Here is a 24267-nt window from a genome sequence, read left to right on the forward strand (position 1 = left end):
GGGGGGGTCTCGGTGTCCCTTTCCCCCCCCCCCACCCCCACTCGTGTCCCCCGCGCGCTGTCACCGGCCCCGCGCCGCTCTCGGCGCTCCTCTGCCTGGCAACCGCTGACGTCACGGGCGCTAAGCTCTCCCATTGGCTGGCGCCGCGTCGGACCCCTCGGGTGGGCTCGGCGTGGGGACTCTGGGGACATTGGGGACGCGGAGGGGCCATGGGTGTCCTCGGGGCGCTGCTCGGGGCGGTTTTGGTGGCCGTGGCCGTCGCTGAGCCCGGTAAGAGGTGGAGGGACAGGGAGGGGACGGGCGGCGCGGTCTCGCTTTGGTGGTTTGTGCTCTAACTTTGCTGTTTGTCCTCTCTCTTTGCTGTTTGTGCTCTCCGGTGTTTGTCCTCTCTCTGTCGCGTCTGTCCGTCCCTTCGCTGTCACCTCTGCCCTCCGCGTCCCTCCCTGTCCCTTCGGGGGTCTCCACTGTCCCTCTCCCCTTCCTCGTCCTCCCTGGTCCCTCCCTGTCCCTCCGTGTCCCCTCCCTGTCCCTCCGTGTCCCCTCCCTGTCCCTCCGTGTCCCCTCCCTCTGCCCTCTTCCTTCTCCATTTCCCTCTCCCCTTCCCTCCTCCCTCTTCCTCTCCCTTTCCCTCTCCCCATTTCCCTCTCCCTTTCCCTCTCCCCATTTCCCTCTCCCCATTTCCTTCTCCCCATTTCCCTCTCCCCATTTCCCTCTCCCTTTCCCTCTCCCCATTTCCTCTCCCTCTCCCTCCTCCATCCTCATTCTTCTCTCCCTCTCCGTTCCCTCTCCCCTCTCCCTTTCCTTCTCCCCATTTCCCTTTCCCTTTCTCTCTCCCATTTCCCTCTCCCTTTCCCAATTTCCCTCTCCCCATTTCCCCATTTCCCTCTCCCTTTTCCTTCTCCCCATTTCCCTCTCCCCTCTCCCCATTTCTCCCTCCCCATTTCGCCATTTCCCTCTCCCTCTCCCCTTCTCCATTTCCCTCTCCCCTTTTCCTTCTCCACCCCAATTTCCCTCTCCATCCCCATTTCCCTCCTCCCTTCTCCATCCCCATTCCCCATTTCCCCCTCCCCATTTCCCTCTCCCTCCTCTCTCCTCCATCCCCATTTCCCTCTCCCATTTCCTTACCCCATTTCTCTCTCCCCTTCCATCCCCATTCCCATTTCCCCCTCCCCATTTTTCTCTCCATCCCCCATTTCCCTCCTCCATTCCCCCTCTCCCATTCCCATCCCCAATTTCCCTCTCCCCATTTCCCTCTCCCAATTTCCTTCTCCCTCTCCCCTCTCCATCCCCATCTCCCCCTCCCCAATTCCCTCCCCATCCCTCACTTCCCTTTCTCCATCCCCAATTTCCCTCTCCCTCTCCCCATTTCCCTCTCCCCCTCTCCCATTTCCCTCCCCATTTCCCTCTCCCCATTTCCTTCCCCCATTTCCCCATTTCCTTCTCCCTCTCCCCACTCCCCACTCCCCATTTCCCTCTCCCATTTCCCTCTCCCTCTCCCCTTCCCTCCTCCATTCCTCATTTCCCTTTCTCCATCCCCATTTCCCTCTCCCAATTTCCTTCTCCCTCTCCCCTCTCCATCCCCATCTCCCCCTCCCCACTTCCCTCTCCCATTTCCCTCCCCCATTTCCCCATTCCCCATTTCCCTCCCCATCCCTCACTTCCCTTTCTCCATCCCCAATTTCCCTCTCCCCATCCCCATTTCCCTCCCCATTTCTCCATCCCAATTTCCCCCTCCCCATTTCCCTCCCCCATTTCCCCATTTCCCTCTCCCTTCTCCATTCCCCCTTTCTCCATCCCCATTTCCCTCTCCCCATCCCCATCTCCCCCTCCCCATTTCCCTCTCCCATTCCCATCCCCATCTCCCCTTTTCCCTCCCCCATCTCCCCCTTCCCCATTTCCCTCCCCCTTCTCCATTCCCCCTTTCTCCATCCCCATTTCCCTGTCCCATTCCCATCCCCATCTCCCCATTTCCCTCTCCCATCTCCCCCTCCCCATTTCCCTCTCCCATTCCCATCCCCATCTCCCCATTCCCCATTTCCCTCCCCCTTCTCCATTCCCCCTTTCCTCCATCCCCAATTCCCCTCTCCCTTCCCATCCCCATCTCCCCATTCCCCATTTCCCTCTCCCTTCTCCATTCCCTGTTTCTCCATCACCAATTTCCCTCTCCCCCTCCCCATTTCCCTCCCCCATTCCCCCTCCCCATTTCCCTCTCCCATCTCCCCCTCCTCATTTCCCTCCCCCATCTCCCCATTCCCCATTTCCCTCCCCCTTCTCCATTCCCCGTTTCTCCATCCCCACTTTCCCCATTCCCCATTTCCCTCCCCATTTCCCCCTCCCCATTCCCATCCCCATCTCCCCCTCCCCATTTCCCTCCCCCATCTCCCTCCCCCTTCTCCATTCCCCGTTTCTCCATCCCCGCTTTCCCTCTCCCCGTCCCCATTTCCCTCCGCAGCCGCCCCGCACGTCCTGGCCGAGCTCCTCTCGTGCCAGGCGGACGCTCCGTCGCTGTCGGTCTCGGTGACCCTGGACGGGCGCGGCCTGGCCTGGTTCGAGTTCCCGCGCTCCCGCTGGGTGCCCGAGGGCCCCGAGCTGCCGGCCTGGCCCGAGGGGCTGGAGGCGCCCGGGGAGCTCCTGCCGGAGGCGCAAATGTGCCAGGAGATCCTGGGCATCCTGGGCGAGAAGCTCGGCGGGCTGCTGCCGCAGGCCAGGGGTAGGTGGGGGGAAAAATGGGGGGATGAAAGGGTTAAAAATGTGGGGGAAATGGGGGATGAAAGGGTTGAAAATGTGGGGGGAAATGGGTGGGAAGTGTGGGGAAAAATTGGGGATGAAAGGGTTAAAAATGTGGGGGAAATTGGGTGGGAAATGTGGGGAAAAATTGGGGATGAAAGGGTGGAAAATGTAGGAAAATTTGGGGATGGAGAGTGTGAAAATTTTGGAGAAATTTGAGACAAAAGGGTTGAAAATGTGGGGGAAAATGGGTGGGAAATGTGGGGGAAAATTGGGGATGAAAGGGTTAAAAATGTGGGGGAAAATTTGGGCCGGAGGCGCAAATGTGCCAGGAGATCCTGGGCATCCTGGGCGAGAAGCTCGGCGGGCTGCTGCCGCAGGCCAGGGGTAGGTGGGGGGAAAAATGGGGGGATGAAAGGGTTAAAAATGTGGGGGAAAATTGGGGATGAAAGGGTTAAAAATGTGGGGGAAAATTGGGTGAAAATGGGTGGGAAGTGTGGGAAAAAATTGGGGATGAAAGGGTTAAAAATGAGGGGAAATTGGGGATGAAAGAGTTAAAAATGTGGGGAAAATTTGGGAGAAATTGGAAGATGAAAGGGTTGAAAATGTGGGGGGAAATGGGGGATGAAAGGGTTAAAAATGTGGGGGGAAATTGGGGGAAAATGGGTGGGAAATGTGGGGAAAGAATTGGGGATGAAAGGGTTAAAAATGTGGGGAAAATGGGGGATGAAAGGGTTAAAAATGTGTGAAAAAATTGAGGGAAATTGGGGAGGAAAGGGTTAAAAATGTGGGAGAAATTTGGTGGGAAATGTGTGAAAAAATCGGGGATGAAAGGGTTAAAAATGTGGGGGAAAATTGGGAGAAATTGGGGGATGAAAGGGTTAAAAATGTGGGGGGAATTGGGTGAAAATGGGTGGGAAATGTGGGCAAAAAATTGGGGATGAAATGGTTAAAAATGTGGGGAAAATTTGGGAGAAATTGGAAGATGAAAGGGTTAAAAATGTGGGGGAAAATGGGTGGGAAGTGTGGGGAAAAATTTGGGATGAAAGGGTTAAAAATGTGGGGGGAAATTGGGGGATGGAGAGTGTGAAAATTTTGGAGAAATTTGAGACAAAAGGGTTAAAAATGTGGGGGGAAATTGGGTGAAAATGGGTGGGAAATGTGGGAAAAAATTGGGGATGGAAGGGTTAAAATGAGGGGAAAATGGGGGATGAAAGGGTTAAAAATGTGGGGGGAAATTGGGTGAAAATGTGTGAAAAAATTGGGGATGAAAGGGTTAAAAATGTGGGGGGAAATTAGGTGAAAATGGGTGGGAAATGTGGGGGAAAATTTGGGATGAAAGGGTGGGAAATGGAGGAAAAATTGGGGATGAAAGGGTTAAAATTGTGGGGAAAATTTGGGATAAATTGGGGGATGAAAGGGTTAAAAATGTGGGGGGAAATTGGGTGAAAACGGGTGGGAAATTTTCCCATTCCAAATCCCATTTTCCCCATTATTTCTCCCATAATTTTAATTTTTTCCCATTTTTCCCATTTTTCCCCCCAGGTATCCCGGTGCTCTCAATGTCCCTGGTGCCACCACCCTGGTGTTCCTGGTGGAGAACATCTCCCATCCCATTCCCAACCCCATTTTTCCCATTCCAAATCCCATATTTCCCATTTTTTGATCCATAATTTTAATTTTAACCCATTTTTCCCATTTTTCTCCCCAGGGATCCCGGTGCTCTTGGTGTCCCTGGTGCCACCACCCTGGTGTCCCTGGTGGAGAACATCTCCCATCCCTTTTCCTCCATCCCATTTTCCATATTTTCCCATTCCAAATCCCATATTTCCCATTATTTCTCCCATAATTTTAATTTTTTCCCATTTTTCCCATTTTTCTCCCCAGGAATCCCGATGGTCCCAATGTCCCTGGTGTTCCTGGTGGAGAACATCTCCCATCCCATTCCCTCCATTCCCAATCCCATTTTCCTCACTTTATTTTCCATATTTCCCATTGTTTGATCCATAATTTCCATTTTTAACCAATTTTCTCATTTTTCTCCCCAAGAATCCTGGTGCCACCACCCTGGTGTCCCTGGTGGAGAACATCTTCCATCCCTTTTCCTCCATTCCCAATCCCACTTTCTCCATTCCAAATCCCATATTTCCCATTATTTCTCCCATAATTTTCATTTTTTCCCATTTTTCCCATTTTTCTCCCCAGGAATCCCGGTGGTCTCGATGTCCCTGGTGCCACCACCCTGGTGTGCCTGGTGGAGAACATCTCCCATCCCATTCCCTCCAGAATTTTTCCTACTTTTCCCATAATTTTTCCCATTTTTTCTCCCATATTTCCCATTTTTAACCAATATTTTCCCATTTTTCCCATTTTTCCCCCAGGAATCCCGGTGCTCTCGGTGTCCCTGGTGCCACCACCCTGGTGTTCCTGGTGGAGAACATCTCCCATCCCATTCCCTCCATCCCCAACCCCATTTTCCCCATTTTTTCTCCCATAATTTCCCAACTTTTCCCATTTTTAACCAATTTTTCCCATTTTTCCCCCCAGGAATCCGGTGCTCTCGGTGTCCCTGGTGCCACCACCCTGGTGTTCCTGGTGGAGAACATCTCCTATCCCATTCCCTTCATAATTTCTCCCATTTTCCCTGTTATTTCTCCCATAAATTCCCAATTTTTCCCATTTTTGACCAATTTTTTCGAATTTTTAACCAATTTTTTCCCATTTTTCTCCCAGGAATCCCGGTGCTCTTGGTGTCCCTGGTGCCACCACCCTGGTGTGCCTGGTGGAGAACATCTTCCATCCCTTTTCCTCCATTCCCAATCCCATTTTTCCCATTCCAAATCCCATATTTCCCATTATTTCTCCCACAATTTTCATTTTTAACCAATTTTTCCCATTTTTCCCCCCAGGTATCCCGGTGCTCTCGGTGTCCCTGGTGCCACCACCCTGGTGTTCCTGGTGGAGAACATCTCCTATCCCATTCCCTTCATAATTTCTCCCATTTTCCCTGTTATTTCTCCCATAAATTCCCAATTTTTCCCATTTTTGACCAATTTTTTCGAATTTTTAACCAATTTTTTCCCATTTTCCCCCAGGGATCCCGGTGCTCTCGGTGTTCCCGGCGCGTCCCCCGTCCCCGGGCGGCGCCACCACCCTGGTGTGCCTGGTGGAGAACATCTTCCCCCCGTCCGTGTCCATCTCCTGGACGGTGGCCGGGCTCGGGGTCACCCGCGGGGTCACTTTGGGTCCCTTCGTCCCCAAGGCCGACCTGACCTTCGCGAGGATCTCCCGGATTTCCGTCAGCGCCCGGCCCGGGGACGTCGTGGCCTGCGCGGTCACCTCGGGCAGGGACAACGCCACCACCAGCGTGGCCTACTGGGGTGAGGGGGGATTTGGGGGCATTTGGGCATTTTTTGGGATTTTTTGGGGATTTTTTTTTGGGATTTTTGGGGATTTTTTGGGATTTTTTTTTGGATTTTTTTTTTATTTTTTTGGTATTTTTTGGGGATTTTTGGGGGATTTTTTGGAGGAATTTTGGGATTTATTGGGGATTTTTTTGGGATTTTTTGGGGGTTTTTTTGGGATTTTTTTGGGGATTTATTGGGATTTTTTGGGATTTTGTAGGAATGTTTTTGGGATTTTTTGGGATTTTTTTGGGGATTTATTGGGATTTTTTGGGGATTTTTAGGGGATTTTTAGGGGATTTTTTGGGATTTTTTGCGGATTTTTTGCAGATTTTTGGGGGATTTTTTTGGATTTTTTTGGGATTTTTTGGGATTTTTTTGGGGATTTTTTGAGATTTTTTGGGGAATTTTTTGGTGGATTTTTAAATGACTTTTTGGTAGATTTGGGGCAATTTTGGGGTCATTTTTGGATTATTTTTTGTGACCTTCGCGAGGATTTCCCGGATTTCCGTCAGCGCCCGGCCCGGGGACGTCGTGGCCTGCGCGGTCACCTCGGGCAGGGACAACGCCACCACCAGCGTGGCCTACTGGGGTGAGGGGGTTTGGCGGCATTTGGGGATTTCTTGGAGGAATTTTGGGATTTTTTGGGGATTTTTTTGGGATTTTTTTGGGATTTTTGGGGGATTTTTTTGATTTTTTGGGGGATTTTTGGGGATTTTTTTGGGATTTTTTTAGGGATTTTTTGGGATTTTTTGGAGGAATTTTGGGACTTTTTTTTTTTATTTTTTGGGGATTTTTAGGGGATTTTTTTGGGATTTTTTTGGGATTTTATTGGGATTTTTTTGGGATTTTGTAGGAATGTTTTGGGGATTTTTTTGGGATTTATTGGGATTTTTTGGGGATTTTTAGGGGATTTTTGGGGGATTTTTTGGGATTTTTTGCGGATTTTTTGCGGATTTTTGGGGGGGTTTTTTGGGGATTTTTTTGGAGGAATTCTGGGATTTTTTTGGGATTTTTGGGGGATTTTTTTGGATTTTTTGGGATTTTTTGGGATTTTTTCGGGATTTTTTTGGAATTTTTTGGGGGATTTTTTTTTGATTTTGTGGGAATTTTTTTGGGATTTATAGGGGATTTTTGAGGATTTTTTTGGGGATTTTGGGGGGATTTTTTGGGGATTTTTTTGGGAGTTTTTTGGAGTTTTTGGGGATTTTTGGGTGGATTTTTTGGGGATATTTGGGGGTATTTTTGTGTGAATTTTGCGGGTATTTTGTGGGTATTTTTGGTGGGTTATTGTGTGATTTTGTGGGTGATTTTGAGGTTATTTTTGGGTGGATTTTTTGGGGTATTTGGGGGTATTTTTGTGTGATTTTTGGGGATATTTTTGCGTGATTTTTTGGGATATTTTGGGGTATTTGGGGTGGATTTCTGGGGCGTCTTTGGGGATATTTTGGGGGTATTTTTGTGTGAATTTGGGGGTATTTGGGGTGGGTTTTTGGGGTGACCTGGTGTCCGTGTCCGCAGTGGCTCCGGACACGGCGCTGGACGAGCAGCTGGACACGGCTCTGGCCGGAGCCGCGCTGGCCCTGGGGCTGCTCCTGGCTGTGCTGGGCCTGGGCCTGGCCCTGCTGGCCCGCAGGGACCCGCACGGTACGGGATAGGCCCGGCCTAAACCTGGGCTTAAACCTGGGCCTAAACCAGGGCCTAAACCTGGGCCTAAACCAGGGCCTAAACCTGGGCCTAAACCTGGGCCTAAACCTGGGCCTAAACCAGGGCCTAAACCTGGGCCTGGCCCGCAGGGACCCGCACGGTACGGGACAGGCCCGGCCTAAACCTGGGTTTAAACCTGGGCCTAAACCTGGGCCTAAACCTGGGCCTAAACCTGGGCCTAAACCAGGGCCTAAACCTGGGCCTAAACCTGGGCCTAAACCAGGGCCTAAACCTGGGCCTGGCCCGCAGGGACCCGCACGGTACGGGACAGGCCCGGCCTAAACCTGGGTTTAAACCTGGGCCTAAACCAGGGCCTAAACCTGGGCCTGGCCCTGCTGGCCCGCAGGGACCCGCACGGTACGGGATAAACCCGGCCTAAATCTGGGCCTGATCCTGATCCTGGTCCCATTCCTTGTCCTGATTCTGGTCCCAATCCCAGTCCTGATTCTGGTTCTGATCCTGGGCCTGGTCTTGGTCCTGGTTCTTGTCCTGATCCCAGTCCTAATTCTGATCCCAGTCCTGGTCCCAGTCCCAGTCCCGGTCCTGGTCCTGGTCCAAATCCCAGTCCAGATCCTAATCTTGATTCCCAGTTGTAATCCCAGTCCCAACTCGGATCCCAGTCCTGGTTCTGACCCCAATCCCAGTCCCAGTCCCGATCCCAGTCCCAATTCGGATCCCAGTTCTGGTCCTGGTCCTGATCCTAATCCCAGTCCCGGCCCCAATCCTGGTCCAAATCCCAGTCCTGGTCCCGGTCCCAGCCCTAACCCCAATTGCAGTCCCAATCCCAGTCCCAATCCTGGTCCTAGTTCTGATCCCAATCCAGATCCCAGTCCCAATCCTGGCCCAAATCCCAGTCCCAGTCCCAGCCCAGCCCTAATCCCAGTCCCAATCTCAGCCCTAATCCCAGTCCCAGCCCCAATCTCAGTCCCAGCCCTAATCCCAGCCCTAATTCCAGTCCCAGTCCCAACCCTAATGCCAGTCCCAGCCCTAATCTCAGTCCCAGTCTCGCTCCCAGCCCTAATCCCAGTCCCAGCTCCAGTCCTGATCCCAGTTTTAGTCACAGTCCAGTCCCAATCCCAATCTCAGTCCCAGTCCCAGCCCTAATCCCAGTCCCACTCCTAATCCTGATCCCAGTCCCAATCCTGGTCCCAATTCTGATCCCAATCCCAGTCCCAATTCCAGTCCAAATCCCAGTCCCAGCCCCAACCCCAGTCCCAGTTCTAATTCCAGTCCCAATCCCAATTCCAATCCTGGTCTCAATCCCAATTCCAATCCTGGTCTCAATCCCAATCCCAGTCCTAATCCCAGTACTGGTGCTTATCCCAGCCGCAACCGCAGTCCCAGTCCCAATCCTGGTCTCAATTCCGATCCCAGTCCCAGTCCTAATCCCAGTCCCAATTCCAATCCCAATCCCAGTTCAAATCCCAGTCCCAATTCCGATCCCAATCTCACTCCCAGTCCCAATCCCAATCCCAGCCCTAATCCCAATCCCAGTCCCAATCCCAGCCCTAATCCCAGTCCCAGTCCCAGTCCCAGCCCTAATCCCTATCCCAATCCCAGCCCTAATCCCAGTCCCAGTCCCAATCCCAGCCCTAATCCCAGCCCTAATCCCAGTCCCAGCCCTAATCCCAATCCCAGTCCCAGTCCCAGCCCTAATCCCGGTTTTGTGTTTCCGTTCTCAGGCTGAGCTCACCCCTGTGGGAATCGGGAATTTGGGAATTTGGGAGTTAAACCCCCACTTTGCTCAATAAATCCGAACTTTGGCAGAATCCGTGTCCTTGTTTGTCACAGCCCTGGGTTTGGCCCTGGTTCTAGACCTGGGTTTGGTCCTGATTCTGGTTTTAGTCCTAGTCCTGGTCCCGGTTCTGGTCCTGGTTTTAGTCTTGATCCTGGTCCTGATTCTGATCCTGGTCCTGGTTTTAGTCCTGATCCTGGTCCTGATCCCAGTTCTGATTCTGCTCCTGATCCCGGTCCCAGTTCTGGTCCTGGTTTTAGTCCTGGTCCTGGTCCTGATCCCAGTCCCTGTCCTGATCCTGGTCCTGATCCTGGTCCTGGTTTTAGTCCTGATCCTGATTCCAATCCTTGACCCTGATCCCGATCCGAGTCCCTGTCCAGGTTCCGGTCCTGGTTTTAGTCTTGATCCTGATCCTGGTCCTGGCTTTAGTTGTGATCCCAGTTCTGATCCAAGTTCCCATCCGGGTTCTGGTCCTGATCCTGGTCCTGGTTTTAGTCCTGATCCCAGATCTGATCCCGATCCTGGTTCTGGTTCTGGTCCTGGTTTTAGTCCTGATCCCAGTTCTGATCCTGATCCTGATCCTGGTTCTGGTCCTGGTTTTAGTCGTGATCCCGGTTCTGATCCTGATCCTTAGCCTGATCCCGATCCAAGTCCCCATCCCGGTCCAGGTCCTGGTTTTAGTCCTGCTCCTGAATTGAGATGGACTGGGATGAACTGGGAGGGAACTGGGAGGGGACTGGGAATACTGGGAGTGAACTGGGAGCACTGGGAGGGAATTGAGAGGGACTGGGATGAACTGGGAGGGACTGGGAGGGACTGGGAGGGACTGGGAGCTGTTACTGGGAGTGCTGGGAGGAGCCCCAGGAGCTGGGACTGAGACCAGGACCAGGACTGGGATAAAACCAGGACCAGAACCAGGATCAGGACCAGAACCAGGACCAGGATCAGGATCAGGATCAGGACCACGATCAGGATCAGAACCAGGATCAGGACCAGAACCAGGACCAGGATCAGGACCAGGACCAGGACCAGGACCAGGATCAGGATCAGGACCAGGATCAGGACCAGGACCAGGACCAGGATCAGGACCAGGATCAGGACCAGGATCAGAACCAGGAGCAGGACTAAAACCAGAACCTGGACCACAATCAGAACCGGAATCAGGATCGGGATCGGGACTAAAACCAGGACCAGAATCAGAACTGGGATCGGGACCAGAACCTGGATGGGGACTTGGATTGGGATCAGGGTCAAGGATTGGGATCAAGATCCCATCCCAGTCCATCCCAGTCCATCCCAGTTTGTCCCAGTTCCCTCCCAGTCCATCCCAATTCACTCCCAGCACCTCCCAGTTTATCCCAGTCCATCCCAGTTCACTCCCAATTCCATCCCAGTGCTCCAGTAACAGCTGCCAGTTCTCCCAGTTCACTCCCAGTGTTCCCAGTTCCTCCCAGTCCCTCCCAGTCACTCCCAGTTCCATCCCAGTCCCCCCCAATTCCCTCCCAGTCCCTCCCAGTCCATTCCCAGTCCATCCCAGTTCCAGTTCATCCCAGTCCCTCCCAGTTCCTTCCCAGTCCACCCCAGTCCCTTCCAGTTCCATCCCAGTTTGTCCCAGTTCCCTCCCAGTCCATCCCAATTCACTCCCAGCCCCTCCCAGTTCATCCGAGTCCATCCCAGTTCCCTCCTAATTTCCTCCCAGTCCATCCCAGTTTGTCCCAGTTCCCTCCCAGTCCCTCCCAGTTTGTCCCAGTCCCTCCCAGTCCATCCCAGTTCCCTCCTAGTCCCTCCCAGTTTGTCCCAGCCCATCCCAGTCCATCCCAATTCCCTCCCAGTCCCTCCCAGTCCCTCCCAGTCCCTCCCAGTCCACCCCAGTCCCTCCCAGTCCCTCCCAGTTTGTCCCAGTCCATCCCAGTTCCCTCCTAATTTCCTCCCAGTCCCTCCCAGTTTGTCCCAGCTCCTCCCAGTTCCTCCTAATTTCCTCCCAGTTCCTCCCAGTCCACCCCAGTCCCTCCCAGTTTGTCCCAGTCCACCCCAGTCCCTCCCAGTTCCCTCCCAGCTTGTCCCAGTCCATCCCAGTCCATCCCAATTCCCTCCCAGTCCACTCCAATCCCTTCCAGTTCCATCCCAGTTTGTCCCAGTTCCCTCCCAGTCCATCCCAATTCACTCCCAGCCCCTCCCAGTTCATCCCAGTCCATCCCAGTTCCCTCCTAATTTCCTCCCAGTCCCTCCCAGTTTGTCCCAGCCCATCCCAGTTCCTCCCAGTCCATCCCAGTCCCTCCCAGTTTGTCCCAGTCCATGCCAGTCCATCCCAATTCCCTCCCAGTCCCTCCCAGTCCATCCCAGTTCACTCCAAGTCCCCCTCGCGTCCTCTCCCGGCCCAGCCCTGCCTGGCAACAAATGACGCGCGCCCTCCTCGCCCTCCCATTGGCTGTTCCAAAATGTCCCCAAAACACTTCCCAGTCCCTCCCAGTTGGTCCCAGTTCGTCCCAGTTCGTCCCAGTCCCTCCCAGTTCGTCCCAGTTGGTCCCAGTTCGCGATGCTGCGGCTGCCGCTGCTGCTGGCGGCACTCGGAGCTCCCGGGGCCGGTGAGGAGAGGGGATTTGGGAGAAAAAAGCGGAAAGAAGGGGAAAAAATTGGTGAAATTTGGGAAAAGGGGAAGTTGGGAATGAGGGGGGGTCGAGGGGGGATCCGCCCTTTAAAGTTTTGGGGGAGGGGCGCGGATTTTGGGGTGAAAAATTGGGAATTTGGGGAAGTTTTGGGGTGGGGCTTTGCCTTGTGGGAAGTGGATTTGGCGGGGAAAAAATTTGGGGGAAATTTGGGAAAAGGGGAAGTTGGGAATGAGGGGGCGTCAGGGAGGGATCTGCCCTAGAAGATTTGGGGGGAAGGGCGCGGATTTTAGGGTGAAAAATTGGGAATTTGGGAAAGTTTTAGGGGGAGGACTCCACCCTATAAGTTTTGGTGGGAAAAAATGGGAAAATTTCGGAAAATTTGGGGGAAATTTGGAAAAGGGGAAGTTGGGAATGAGGAGGGGTCAGGGGGGGTCTGCCCTATAAAGTTTTGGGGAGGGGCGTGGATTTTGGGGTGAAAAACTGGATATTTGGGGAGATTTGGGGGGGGGGGGGACGAACCAAAAAATCCCACCAAAAAAAAAAAAAAAAAAAACCAAAAAATCACACAAAAAAAAAAATCTCAAAAAAACTCAGAAAAATTCCCCCAAAAATCCCGTTAAAAATTCCTAAAAAATACCCCAAAAATCCAAATTAAATCCCCCAAAAAACCCTAAAAATCCACCAAAAACATCGCAGAATCCCCCCAAAAATCCACAAAAAATCCAAACAATCCCCGCAAAATCCCACCAAATATACTAAAAAAACCTCCCCAAAAATAATCAAAACAAAATCCCCATAAATCCCCGAAAATCCCAGAAAAACCACCCAAAAACCAAAACCAAACAAAACAAAAAAATCCTTTAAAAATCCCCCAAAAATTCAAAATAAAATCCCAAAAAAAAATCTCCTAAAAATCCCAGAAAATCCCCCAAAAAATCCGAGAAAAAAAATCCTATGGAAACCCCCAAAAAATCACAATAAAATGACCCAAAAATCTCAATTTTTTTTGTCCCTCTCAGCCCCGTTCGTGCTGCAGGTGGCCTCGTGGTGCTCGCTGGACAACGACGGCTCCTTGCTGGCCACCAACGGCTCCCAGGAGGTGCTGGTGGCCCTGTCCCAGATGCCACTGGTGTGCGGGGACCTGCGGGGACCCCGCGCCGGCGCCTGCCAGGAGGGGGGACCCTTGGGGACACTCGGGGACGCGCTGGCGCAGGCGCTGCGCGGGGACAGCCGGTGGGGACAGCGTCTGCGCCAGCGCCGCCGGCTCTGCCTGGAGCTGCCCAGGAGGGTGTGGCCGCCGCTGACAGGTGAGGGGACATTGGGGACATTGGGGGTGTTGGGGACATTGGGCCTGTTGGGGATGTTGGGGACATTGGGGACATCGGGGACATTGGGGGCGTTGAGAACATTGGGGACACTGAGAACATTAGGGCCATTTTGGGACATTGGGGACATTGGGGATGTTGGGGACATTGGGGACATTGGAGATGTTGGAGACATCTGGGAACTTTGAGAACATTGGGGACATTGGGGACACCGAGAACATTTGGGCCATTTTGGGACATTGGGGACATTGGGGACACTGAGAACATTTGGGCCATTTTGGGACATTGGGGACATTGGGGGTGTTGGGGACATTGGGGACATTAGGGACACTGAGATGATTTGGGACGTTGGGGACATTGGGGGTGTTGAGGACCTTGGGGACATTGAGGCCATTGGGGACATTGAGGACATTGGGGACATCTGGGAACCTTGAGAACATTGGAGGCATTGGAGACATTGGGGACATTGGGGACATTGGAGAACATTGAGAACATTTGGGACATTGAGGATGTTGGGGACATTGGGGACGTTGAGGACATTGAGAACATTGGGGACATTGGGGACATTGAGAACATTTGGGGACATTGGAGAACATTGGGGACATTGAGAACATTGGGGACATTGAGAACATTGGGGACATTGGAGAACATTGAGAACATTGGAGCTATTGGACACCTTGGACACATTGGGGACATTGAGGGCACTGTGACATTGGGGACATTGAGGACATTGAGGGGTACTGGGACATTGGGGACCCTTGGGGACACTCGGGGACGCGCTGGCGCAGGCGCTGCGTGGGGACAGCCGGTGGGGACAGCGGCTGCGCCAGCGCCGGCAGCTCTGCCTGGAGCTGCCCAGGAGGGTGTGGCCGCCGCTGACAGGCGAGGGGACATCGGGGACATCGGGGACATTGGAGATGTTGGAGACATCTGGGAACTTTGAGAACATTGGGGACATTGGGGACACCGAGAACATTTGGGACATTGGGGACATTGGGGGTGTTGGGGACCTTGGACACATTGAGGACATTAAGAACATTGGGGACATTGAGAACATTGGGGACATTGGGGACATTGGAGATGTTGGAGACATCTGAGAACTTTGAGAACATTGGGGACATTGGGGACACTGAGAAGATTTGGGACATTGGGGACATTGGGGGTGTTGGGGACCTTGGGGACATTGAGGACATTGGGGACATTGGAGATATTGGACACCTTGGACACATTGAGGACATTGGAGAACATTGAGGACATTGAGAACATTGGGGACATTGGGGACATTGGGGACATTGGGGACATCTGGGAACCTTGAGAACATCGGGGACATTGGGGACACTGGAGATATTGGACACATTGGGGACACTTGGAGCATTGGGGACATTGAGGATATTGGAGACATTGGGGACATTTGGGGACATTGGAGGTGTTGGTGACATCTGGGAACCTTGAGAACATTGGGGACATTGGAGACACTGAGGACACTGAGGACATTGAGAACATTGGGGACATCGAGGACATTGGGGGTGTTGGGGACATTGGGGACATTGGAGATGTTGGAGACATTTGAGAACCTTGAGAACATTGGGGACATTGGAGATGCTGGGGACTCTGAGGACATTTGGGGACGCATTTGGGACTATTTTGGGCCATTTTGGTGCCATTTTGGTGACACTGGCGGCCATTTTAAGGAGGGCATTTGGTGACACCTCAGGACATTGGTGGCCATCTTGGGGTCATTATGAGACCATTTTTCGCCATTTTGAGCCCATTTTTTGCCATTTTGGGGCCATTTGGGGACACCTGTGGGGACATTTTGGGGAAACATTTGAGACCCATTTTGGGACACATTTGGGGACATTTTTGGGTGATTTTGGGGCCGTTTTGGGCCCATTTTGGGGCAATTTTGGTGACACTGGCGGCCATTTTGTAGTGGATATTTGATGACCCCTCAGGACATTGGCGGCCATTTTGAGCCCATTTCTCACCATTTTGGGGCAATTTGGGGACACTTTTAGGGACATTTTTGGGGACTATTTTGGGACACATTTGGGGTCACTTTTGGGGCCATTTTGGGGCAATTTTGGTGACACAGGCGGCCATTTTGGGGCAATTTTGGGGGCCCACTGTCGGCCATTTTGTGGTGGATATTTGATGACCCCTCAGGACATTGGCGGCCATTTTGAGCCCATTTTTCACCATTTTGGGGCCATTTGGGGACACTTTTAGGGACATTTTTGGGGACTATTTTGGGACACATTTGGGGTCACTTTTGGGGCCATTTTGGGGCAATTTTGGTGACACTGGCGGCCATTTTGGGGCACACTGTCGGCCATTTTGTGGTGGATATTTGATGACCCCTCAGGACATTGGCAGCCATTTTGAGCCCATTTTTCACCATTTTGGGGCCATTTGGGGACACTCTTAGGGACTCTTTTGGGGACACATTTTTCACCATTTTGGGACACATTTAGGGCCATTTGGGGCCATTTCAGCCATTTTGGAACCATTTTAGGTCCCATTTGGTGACATTTGTGGCCATTTTGGAGCACACTGGCGGCCATTTTGAGGAGGACATTTGATGACCCCTCAGCACATTGGCGGCCATCTTGGGGCCATTTTAACCCCATTTTTCACCATTTTGAGCCCATTTTTCACCATTTTGGGGCCATTTGAGGACACTCTTAGTGACATTTTTGGGGACTATTTTGGGACACATTTGGGGTCACTTTTGGGACCATTTTGGGGCAATTTTGGTGACACAGGCGGCCATTTTGGGGCACACTGGCGGCCATTTTGTGGTGGATATTTGATGACCCCTCAGGACATTGGCGGCCATCTTGGGGCCATTTTAACCCCATTTTTCACCATTTTGAGCCCATTTTTCACCATTTTGGGGGCATTTGGGGACACTTTTAGGGACATTTTTGGGGACTATTTTGGGACACATTTGGGGTCACTTTTGGAGCCATTTTAGGGCAATTTTGGTGACACTGGCGGCCATTTTGAGGCCATTTTGGGGCAATTTAGGTGACACAGGCGGCCATTTTGTGGGGGATATTTGATGACCCCTCAGGACATTGGCAGCCATTTTGAGCCCATTTTTCTCATTTTGGGGCCATTTGGGGACACTTTTAGGGACATTTTTGGGGACTATTTTGGGACACATTTGGGGTCACTTTTGGGACCATTTTGGGGCAATTTTGGTGACACTGGTGGCCATTTTGGGGCACACTGGCGGCCATTTTGTGGTGGATATTTGATGACCCCTCAGGACATTGGCGGCCATTTTGATCCCATTTTTCACCATTTTGGGGCCATTTGGGGACACTCTTAGGGACTCTTTTGGGGACACATTTTTCACCATTTTGGGACACATTTAGGGCCATTTGGGGCCATTTCGGCCATTTTGGAACCATTTTAGGTCCCATTTGGTGACATTTGTGGCCATTTTGGAGCACACTGGCGGCCATTTTGAGGAGGACATTTGATGACCCCTCAGCACATTGGCGGCCATCTTGGGGCCATTTTAACCCCATTTTTCACCATTTTGAGCCCATTTTTCACCATTTTGGGGCCATTTGAGGACACTCTTAGTGACATTTTTGGGGACTATTTTGGGACACATTTGGGGTCACTTTTGGGGCCATTTTGGGGCAATTTTGGTGACACAGGCGGCCATTTTGGGGCCACACTGGCAGCCATTTTGTGAGGGATATTTGATCACCTCAGGACATTGGCGGCCATCTTGGGGCCATTTTAACCCCATTTTTCACCATTTTGAGCCCATTTTTCACCATTTTGGTGCCATTTGCTGACACAAAGCCACCTCCACCGTGTCCCCACGTGTCCCCAAATGTCCCCAACTGTCCCCCCAGCGCCACCCCAGCTGCAGATCGTCCCCGAGCGCTCGGGCCCCGCGCTGGCCCTGGTGTGTCACGCCTGGGGCTTCTCCCCTGCCGACATCACCCTGAAGTGGCTCCGCAATGGTGACATCATCGGTGACATCATCGGTGACATCATCGGTGACAACGTCGGGGACACCTCGGGACAAACGCGGGCGCTGCCGGTGGGGGACGGAACCTTCTGGGCGCAGGTGACGATCCAGGTGCCACCGGGGACGTCTGGGGACACTTTTGAGTGTGTGGCGCTGCACCCCAGCCTGAAGGAGCCCCTCAGCGTCACCTGGGGTGAGGACATTTTGGGCGGGTTTGGGGCAATTTTGGGGATTTTTGGGAATTTTTGTGATTTTTTTGTGATTTTTTAAAAATTTTTGGGGGAATTTTTGTGATTTTTTGGTGATTTTTTTTAAATTATTGGGGAATTTTTGTGATTTTTTTGGTGATTTTTTAAAAATTTTTGGGGAATTTTTTGAGGGTTCGTTTTGATTTTTTAGAAAATTTCGAGTGCATTATTGACTTTTTTTTTTACAATTTTGGGGGGATTTTTTGGTTTTGTCTATAGAGGATATTTAGGATTTTTTTACTTTTGCAGTTTTGTGATTTTTTGGAATTTTTAATTTTTTTTTAATTTTGGGTATATTTTTTACAAGTATTTGAGGATTTTTTTGTTTTGTTCTGGGTTTTTTCAGGTTTCTTTTTAATTTTTGGAATTTGGGGGTTTGGGGGACTTTTAGGGATTTTTGGGGAATTTTTTGAGGGTTCATTTTGATTTTTTAGAAAATTTCGAGTGCATTTTTGACTATTTTTTTACAATTTTGGGGGGATTTTTTAGTTTTTCTCTGGTGATATTTAAGAGTTTTTTGTGTGTTGGGTTATTAGGAATTTTTGGCCAAATTTTTGAGGCGTTATTTTGATTTTTTCCCCCCCATTTTGTCTGTGTTTTTTGCAATTTTTTGTCAATTTTGGGGGAATCTTTTTCATTTCCTCCCGGGGCTTTTTTCGGTTTCTTTTTAACTTTGGGAATTTGGGGGATTTTTAGGAATTTTTTTTGGGAATTTTGGGGGAATTTTTTGAGGTTTTATTTCAATTTTTTAAAAATTTTGGGTGGATTTCTTTGAAATTTGGGTGGATTTTTTTTTTAAATTTTATAGGGAATTTTTTAAAATTATTGAGGCTAAATTTTTTTGAATTTTCTCTGAATTTATTTCCGATTTTTGTCCCCGCAGCCCCAGGACTGTCGCCAAGGTTGTCCCTCATGGTGGCGCTGGCGGTGCTGGCGCTGCTCCTGGGGCTCCTCCTCCTCACCTTCGGCCTCGGCCGCTACCTCGGCACAGGTGACAATGGGGGACACCGAGGTGGCACTTTAATGGCACTTTAATGTCACTTTATGTCACTTTTATGTCATTTTTATGTCATTTTTATGTCATTTTATGTCACTTTAATGTCATTTTTATGTCACTTTTAATGTCACTTTTATGTCATTTTTATGTCACTTTTAATGTCATTTTTATGTCACTTTTAATGTCATTTTTATGTCATTTTTATGTCACTTTAATGTCACTTTAATGTCACTTTTATGTCATTTTTATGTCACTTTTATGTCACTTTTATGTCACTTTTATGTCACTTTTTGTCACTTTAATGTCACTTTAATGTCATTTTATGTTACTTTTATGTCATTTTTATGTCATTTTTATGTCACTTTTAATGTCATTTTTATGTCACTTTTATCTCACTTTAATGTCACTTTTATGTCACTTTTATGTCACTTTTATGTCACTTTAATGTCGCTTTAATGTCACTTTTTGTCACTTTAATGTCACTTTTATGTCATTTTTATGTCACTTTTATGTCATTTTTGTCACTTTAATGTCACTTTTATGTCATTTTTATGTCACTTTTATGTCACTTTTATGTCACTTTAATGTCACTTTTATGTCATTTTTATGTCACTTTTATGTCACTTTTATGTCACTTTTATGTCACTTTTTGTCACTTTAATGTCACTTTAATGTCATTTTATGTTACTTTTATGTCATTTTTATGTCATTTTATGTCATTTTTATGTCATTTTTATGTCACTTTTATGTCATTTTTATGTCACTTTTTGTCACTTTAATGTCACTTTAATGTCATTTTATGTCATTTTTATGTCATTTTTATGTCACTTTTATGTCATTTTTATGTCACTTTTATGTAATTTTTATGTCATTTTTATGTCACTTTTATGTCACTTTAATGTCACTTTTATGTCATTTTTATGTCATTTTTTATGTCATTTTTATGTCATTTTTATGTCACTTTAATGTCACTTTTATGTCATTTTTATGTCACTTTTAATGTCATTTTTATGTCACTTTTATGTCACTTTTTGTCACTTTAATGTCACTTTAATGTCATTTTATGTCATTTTTATGTCATTTTTATGTCACTTTTATGTCACCTTTTGTCATTTTTATATGGATTTTTGATGCTTTTTTGTCACTTTTTTGTTGCTTTTTGTCATATTTTGTCATTTTCTGTCCCTTGTTTGTCACTTTTTGTCCCTTTTATGTCACTTTTTGTCACTTTTATGTCATTTTTATGTCATTTTTATGTCATTTTTATGTCACTTTTAATGTCATTTTAATGTCATTTTTATGTCACTTTTATGTCATTTTCATGTCATTTTTGTCACTTTTTGTCATTTTTATCTGGATTTTTCTTGATTTTTTGTCACTTTTTTGTTGCTTTTTGTCGTATTTTGTCATTTTCTGTCCCTTTTTGTCCCTTTTATGTCATTTTTTTGTCACTTTTGTGTCACTTTTTGTCACTTTTATGGCACTTTTTTGTCACTTTTATGTCACTTTTTGTCATTTTTATATGGATTTTTGTCACTTTTCTGTTGCTTTTTGTCGTATTTTGTCATTTTCTGTCCCTTGTTTGTCATTTCCTGTCCCTTTTATGTCATTTTCTGTCCCTTTTATGCCACTTTTTGTCACTTGTCACTTTTTTGTTATTTCTGTCATTTTTATTCTGTTTTTTCTTTCTTTTTGTTGCCTTTTTTGTCAACTTTTTTCCAATTTTGTCGTGTTTTGTCCTTTCTGTCTCTGGTTTTCCATTTTTGTCACTTTTATGTCCTTTTTTGTCACTTTTATGTCACTTTTTGTCATTTTTATGTCACTTTTATGTCACTTTTTGTCATTTTTATATGGATTTTTGTTGCTTTTTTGTCACTTTTTTGTTGCTTTTTGTCATATTTTGTCATTTTCTGTCCCTTTTTGTCCCTTTTGTGTCACTTTCTGTCCCTTTTATGTCACTTTTTGTCACTTTTTGTCACTTTTATCTCATTTTTTATCATTTTATGCCGTTTTTCTTGGTTTTTGTTGCTTTTTTGCCACTTTTTTGTCCCATTTTGTCTTTTTTTTTCCTTTTCTGTCCCTCGTTTGTCACTTTGATGCTTTTTTGTCCATTTTTGTCACTTTTTGTCATTTTTATGCCGTTTTTTCAGGCCTTTTTGTTGCTTTTTGTCCTTTCTTGACACTTTTTTGTCATTTTAATGTCATTTTTTGTCACTTTTGTGCTGTTTTTTCTTGCTTTTCGTTGTTTTTTTGTCACTTTTTGTCACCTTTTTGTCACTTTTTGTCCTTTTTCTGTCGCTTTTCTGTTGCTTTTATTGTTTTTTTCTTGCTTTTTTCTTGCTTTTTGTCCACTTTTCTCACCTTTCGTCCCTTTTTCATCGATTTTTCTCATTTTTCTCCCTTTTTTTCCTCTTTTCTCCCATTTTAATCTCATTTTTGCCCATTTTCTCCCTGCAGGTTACACCCCACTCCCTGGTGCCACCCACGCAGGTGAGACCCCAATGTCACTTTTTTGTCATTTTTTAATCATTTCTGTCCTTTTTTATCACTTTTCCCACATTTTTTCTCCCCTTTTTCTCTTTTTTTTTGTATTTTTTGTCCTTTTTTCCCTTTTTCCATCCATCCTTCTTCATTTTCGTCCCTTTTTTATCACTTTTCCCACATTTTTTCTCCCTTTTTTCTCTTTTTTTTGTATTTTTTTGTCCTTTTTTCCCTTTTTCCATCCATCCTTCTTCATTTTTGTCCCTTTTTGTCACTTTTCCCACCTCTTTTCCTCCTTTTTTCTCATTTTTTTGTCATTTTCTAATAATTTTTGTCCCTTTTTTATCACTTTTCCCGCCTCTTTTTCTCCTTTTTTCTCTTTTTTTTTGAATTTTTTGTCCTTTTTTCCCTTTTTCCATCCATCCTTCTTCATTTTCGTCCCTTTTTTATCACTTTTCCCACCTCTTTTTCTCCTTTTTTCTAATTTTTTTGGTATTTTTAATAATTTTTGTCCCTTTTTTATCACTTTTCCCACCTCTTTCTCTCCCTTTTTTCTCTTTTTTTTTGTATTTTTGTCCTTTTTTCCCCCTTTTTCCATCCGTCCCTCTTCATTTTCGTCCCTTTTTTGTCACTTTTATGCCATTTTTTGTCACTTTTTCTACCTTTTTTGTCCATTTTTTAACCTTTTTTATCCCTTTTTATTGCATTTTTCTCATTTTTTCACCCTTTTTTCCCATTTTTTCTCCCTTTCTGCTTCTTTTTCCTCCTTTTCCTCCCTTTTTTCACTTTCTGTCTCTTTTCTCTCCCCTTTTCTCTATTTTTTATCTCATTTTTGCCCCTTTTTTCCCCCTTTCTGTTGTTTTTTCCCATTTTCCTCCATTTTTTTTCAAAATTTTCACTTTTTATCCCCCCGTTTGTCCCTTTTTTGTCATTTTTGGTCACTTTTTCTCCTTTTTTTTTGTCCTTTTAAAATAAATTTTTGCCCTTTTTTCCCCTTTTTCTGTCCATTTTTTGTCACTTTTTCCACCTTTTTTGTCCATTTTTTAACCTTTTTTATCCCTTTTTATTGCATTTTTCTCATTTTTTCACCCTTTTTTCCCATTTTTTCTCCCTTTCTGCTTCTTTTTCCTCCTTTCCTCCCTTTTTTCACTTTCTGTCTCTTTTCTCTCCCCTTTTCTCTATTTTTTATCTCATTTTTGCCCCTTTTTTCCCCCTTTCTGTTGTTTTTGCCCATTTTCCTCCATTTTTTCTCAAATTTTTCACTTTTTTCCCCCATTTGTCCATTTTTTGTCAGTTTTGGTCACTTTTTATCCCTTTTTATTGCATTTTTCTCATTTTTTCTCCATTTTTCCCCATTTTTTCTCCCTTTCTGCTTATTTTTCCTCCTTTTCCTCTCATTTTTTCACTTTCCATCACTTTCTGTCTCTTTTCTCTCCCTTTTTTCTCGATTTTTATCTCATTTTTTTGCCCATTTTTCTCCATTTTTGCCCCATTTTTCCCCTGCAGGTTACGCCCCCCTCCCCGGTGACACCTGAGCAGGTGAGGGATCCCCAAAAATCAAATTTGGCTCCTTTTTTTGTCCCTTTTCCCCTCATTTTTCCCCATTTTTTGTCACTTTTCCTTCCCAGGCAGCACCTGAGGACCCTCCCAGGGTGGTGATGGCGACGGGGCCGGAAAATGCAGAAAATCACCCCAAAAATCCCCCAAAAATCCCCCAAAAATCCCCAAAACTCCCCCCTAAACCACCCCCAAAATCACCCAAATCCTGCCCAAAAATCCACCCCAAAATCCCATTAAAAAAACAAAAAAATTCCCTTAAAATCCCCCCAAAAAATCCCAATTAAAAACCCGAAAAAAGCCCCCAAAATCCCCATTAAATCCCATTAAAAAATACAAAAAAACCCCAACTCAAATCCCCTTTTAAGAACCCCCAAAATTCCATTTTAAAACGCAAAAAATCCCCAAGAAAATCCCTAAAAATCAACAAAAATCCCCAAAACTCCCCCCTAAACCACCCCCAAAATCACCCAAATCCTGCCCAAAAATCCACCCCAAAATCCCATTAAAAAACAAAAAAAAATTCCCTTAAAATCCCCCAAAAATCCCAATTAAAAACCCGAAAAAAGCCCCCAAAATCCCCCTTAAATCCCATTAAAAAATACCAAAAAAAAAAAAAAATCCCCCTCAAATCCCCTTTTAAAAACCCCCAAAATTCCATTTTAAAACCCAAAAAAATCCCCCAAAAATATCCAAAAATCCCATTAAAAATCTAGAAAATATTCCCCCAAAATCCCATTAAAAATTCCTCAAAAATCCCCGAAAATCCCATTAAAAATTCCCCAAAAATCCCCCAAAATCCCATTAAAAATCCCCAAAAATCCTCCTCAAATCCCACAAAAACTCCCCAAAAATTCCCCAAATTCCCCCAAAATCCCTCCCTAAAATCCCCCTTAAATCCCATTAAAAACTCCCCTTAAAATTCACCCAATTCCCCCTAAAATTTCAATTAAAACCCAAAAAAGTCTCTGCAAAAATCCCAAAATTTCCAATTGTGAAAAATAAAAGCAGCGAAAATTTTGGGGACTTTTGGAATTTTATTTAGAATTTCTTTGGGATTTTTGGGGGCGTTTTTGGGAATTTTTTGAGATTTTTTTGGGGGGGATTTTGAGGGAGGAATTTGGGATTTTTTTTTTTTTTTGGGAGGCTTTTTTGGGGGGATTTTGGGATGGATATTTGAAAGAAATTTTGGGGAATTTTTGTTGATTTTTAGGGATTTTTAAAAGTTTTTTGGGACTTTCGGAGGGATTTTTTTTTTGGATTTTGGGGGATTTTCGTTGATTTTTAGGTCATCTTTGGGGAATTGTTTTAATTTTTTGGGGATTTTGGGGTGGATTTTTGAGGGGAATTTTTGGGAATTTTGGGGTGGATTTTTGGGGGGATTCCTTGGGATTTTGGGGGATTTTTTTTTATTTTTAGGAGCATTTTGAGGAGGAATTTTGGGGGATTTTTGGTGGAGAGGGGTCTGGGGGGATTTTCA

The 24267-nt window shown here is 47.0% G+C and overlaps 2 protein-coding genes across 3 annotated transcripts; both read left to right on the forward strand.

Annotated features, from left to right (window-relative positions):
* The first annotated feature begins 205 nt into the window (after positions 1-205).
* LOC131570278 (HLA class II histocompatibility antigen, DM alpha chain) lies at positions 206-9583 on the forward strand. Of its 2 annotated transcripts, XM_058822641.1 has the most exons (5): positions 206-270; positions 2453-2710; positions 5823-6107; positions 7653-7778; positions 9521-9550. In XM_058822641.1, the coding sequence occupies exons 1-5, from the start codon at positions 210-212 to the stop codon at positions 9523-9525; spliced, it is 735 nt and encodes a 244-aa protein (XP_058678624.1). In that variant the 5' UTR covers positions 206-209; the 3' UTR covers positions 9526-9550. The 2 variants fall into 2 exon arrangements, with proteins under 2 accessions (XP_058678624.1, XP_058678625.1); XM_058822642.1 differs by lacking the exon at positions 7653-7778 and having other exon boundaries at positions 9521-9583.
* Positions 9584-12048: 2465 nt separating this feature from the next.
* LOC131570274 (HLA class II histocompatibility antigen, DM beta chain) lies at positions 12049-23790 on the forward strand. The gene is made up of 7 exons (XM_058822636.1): positions 12049-12158; positions 13202-13489; positions 17386-17697; positions 18636-18743; positions 21207-21239; positions 22737-22769; positions 22859-23790. Exons 1-6 carry the CDS (start codon positions 12110-12112, stop codon positions 22763-22765), a joined length of 819 nt encoding a protein of 272 aa, XP_058678619.1. The 5' UTR covers positions 12049-12109; the 3' UTR covers positions 22766-22769; positions 22859-23790.
* Positions 23791-24267: the final 477 nt, after the last annotated feature.

This window comes from Ammospiza caudacuta, chromosome 33 (assembly GCF_027887145.1).
Source record: "Ammospiza caudacuta isolate bAmmCau1 chromosome 33, bAmmCau1.pri, whole genome shotgun sequence".
Lineage (NCBI taxonomy): Eukaryota > Metazoa > Chordata > Aves > Passeriformes > Passerellidae > Ammospiza > Ammospiza caudacuta.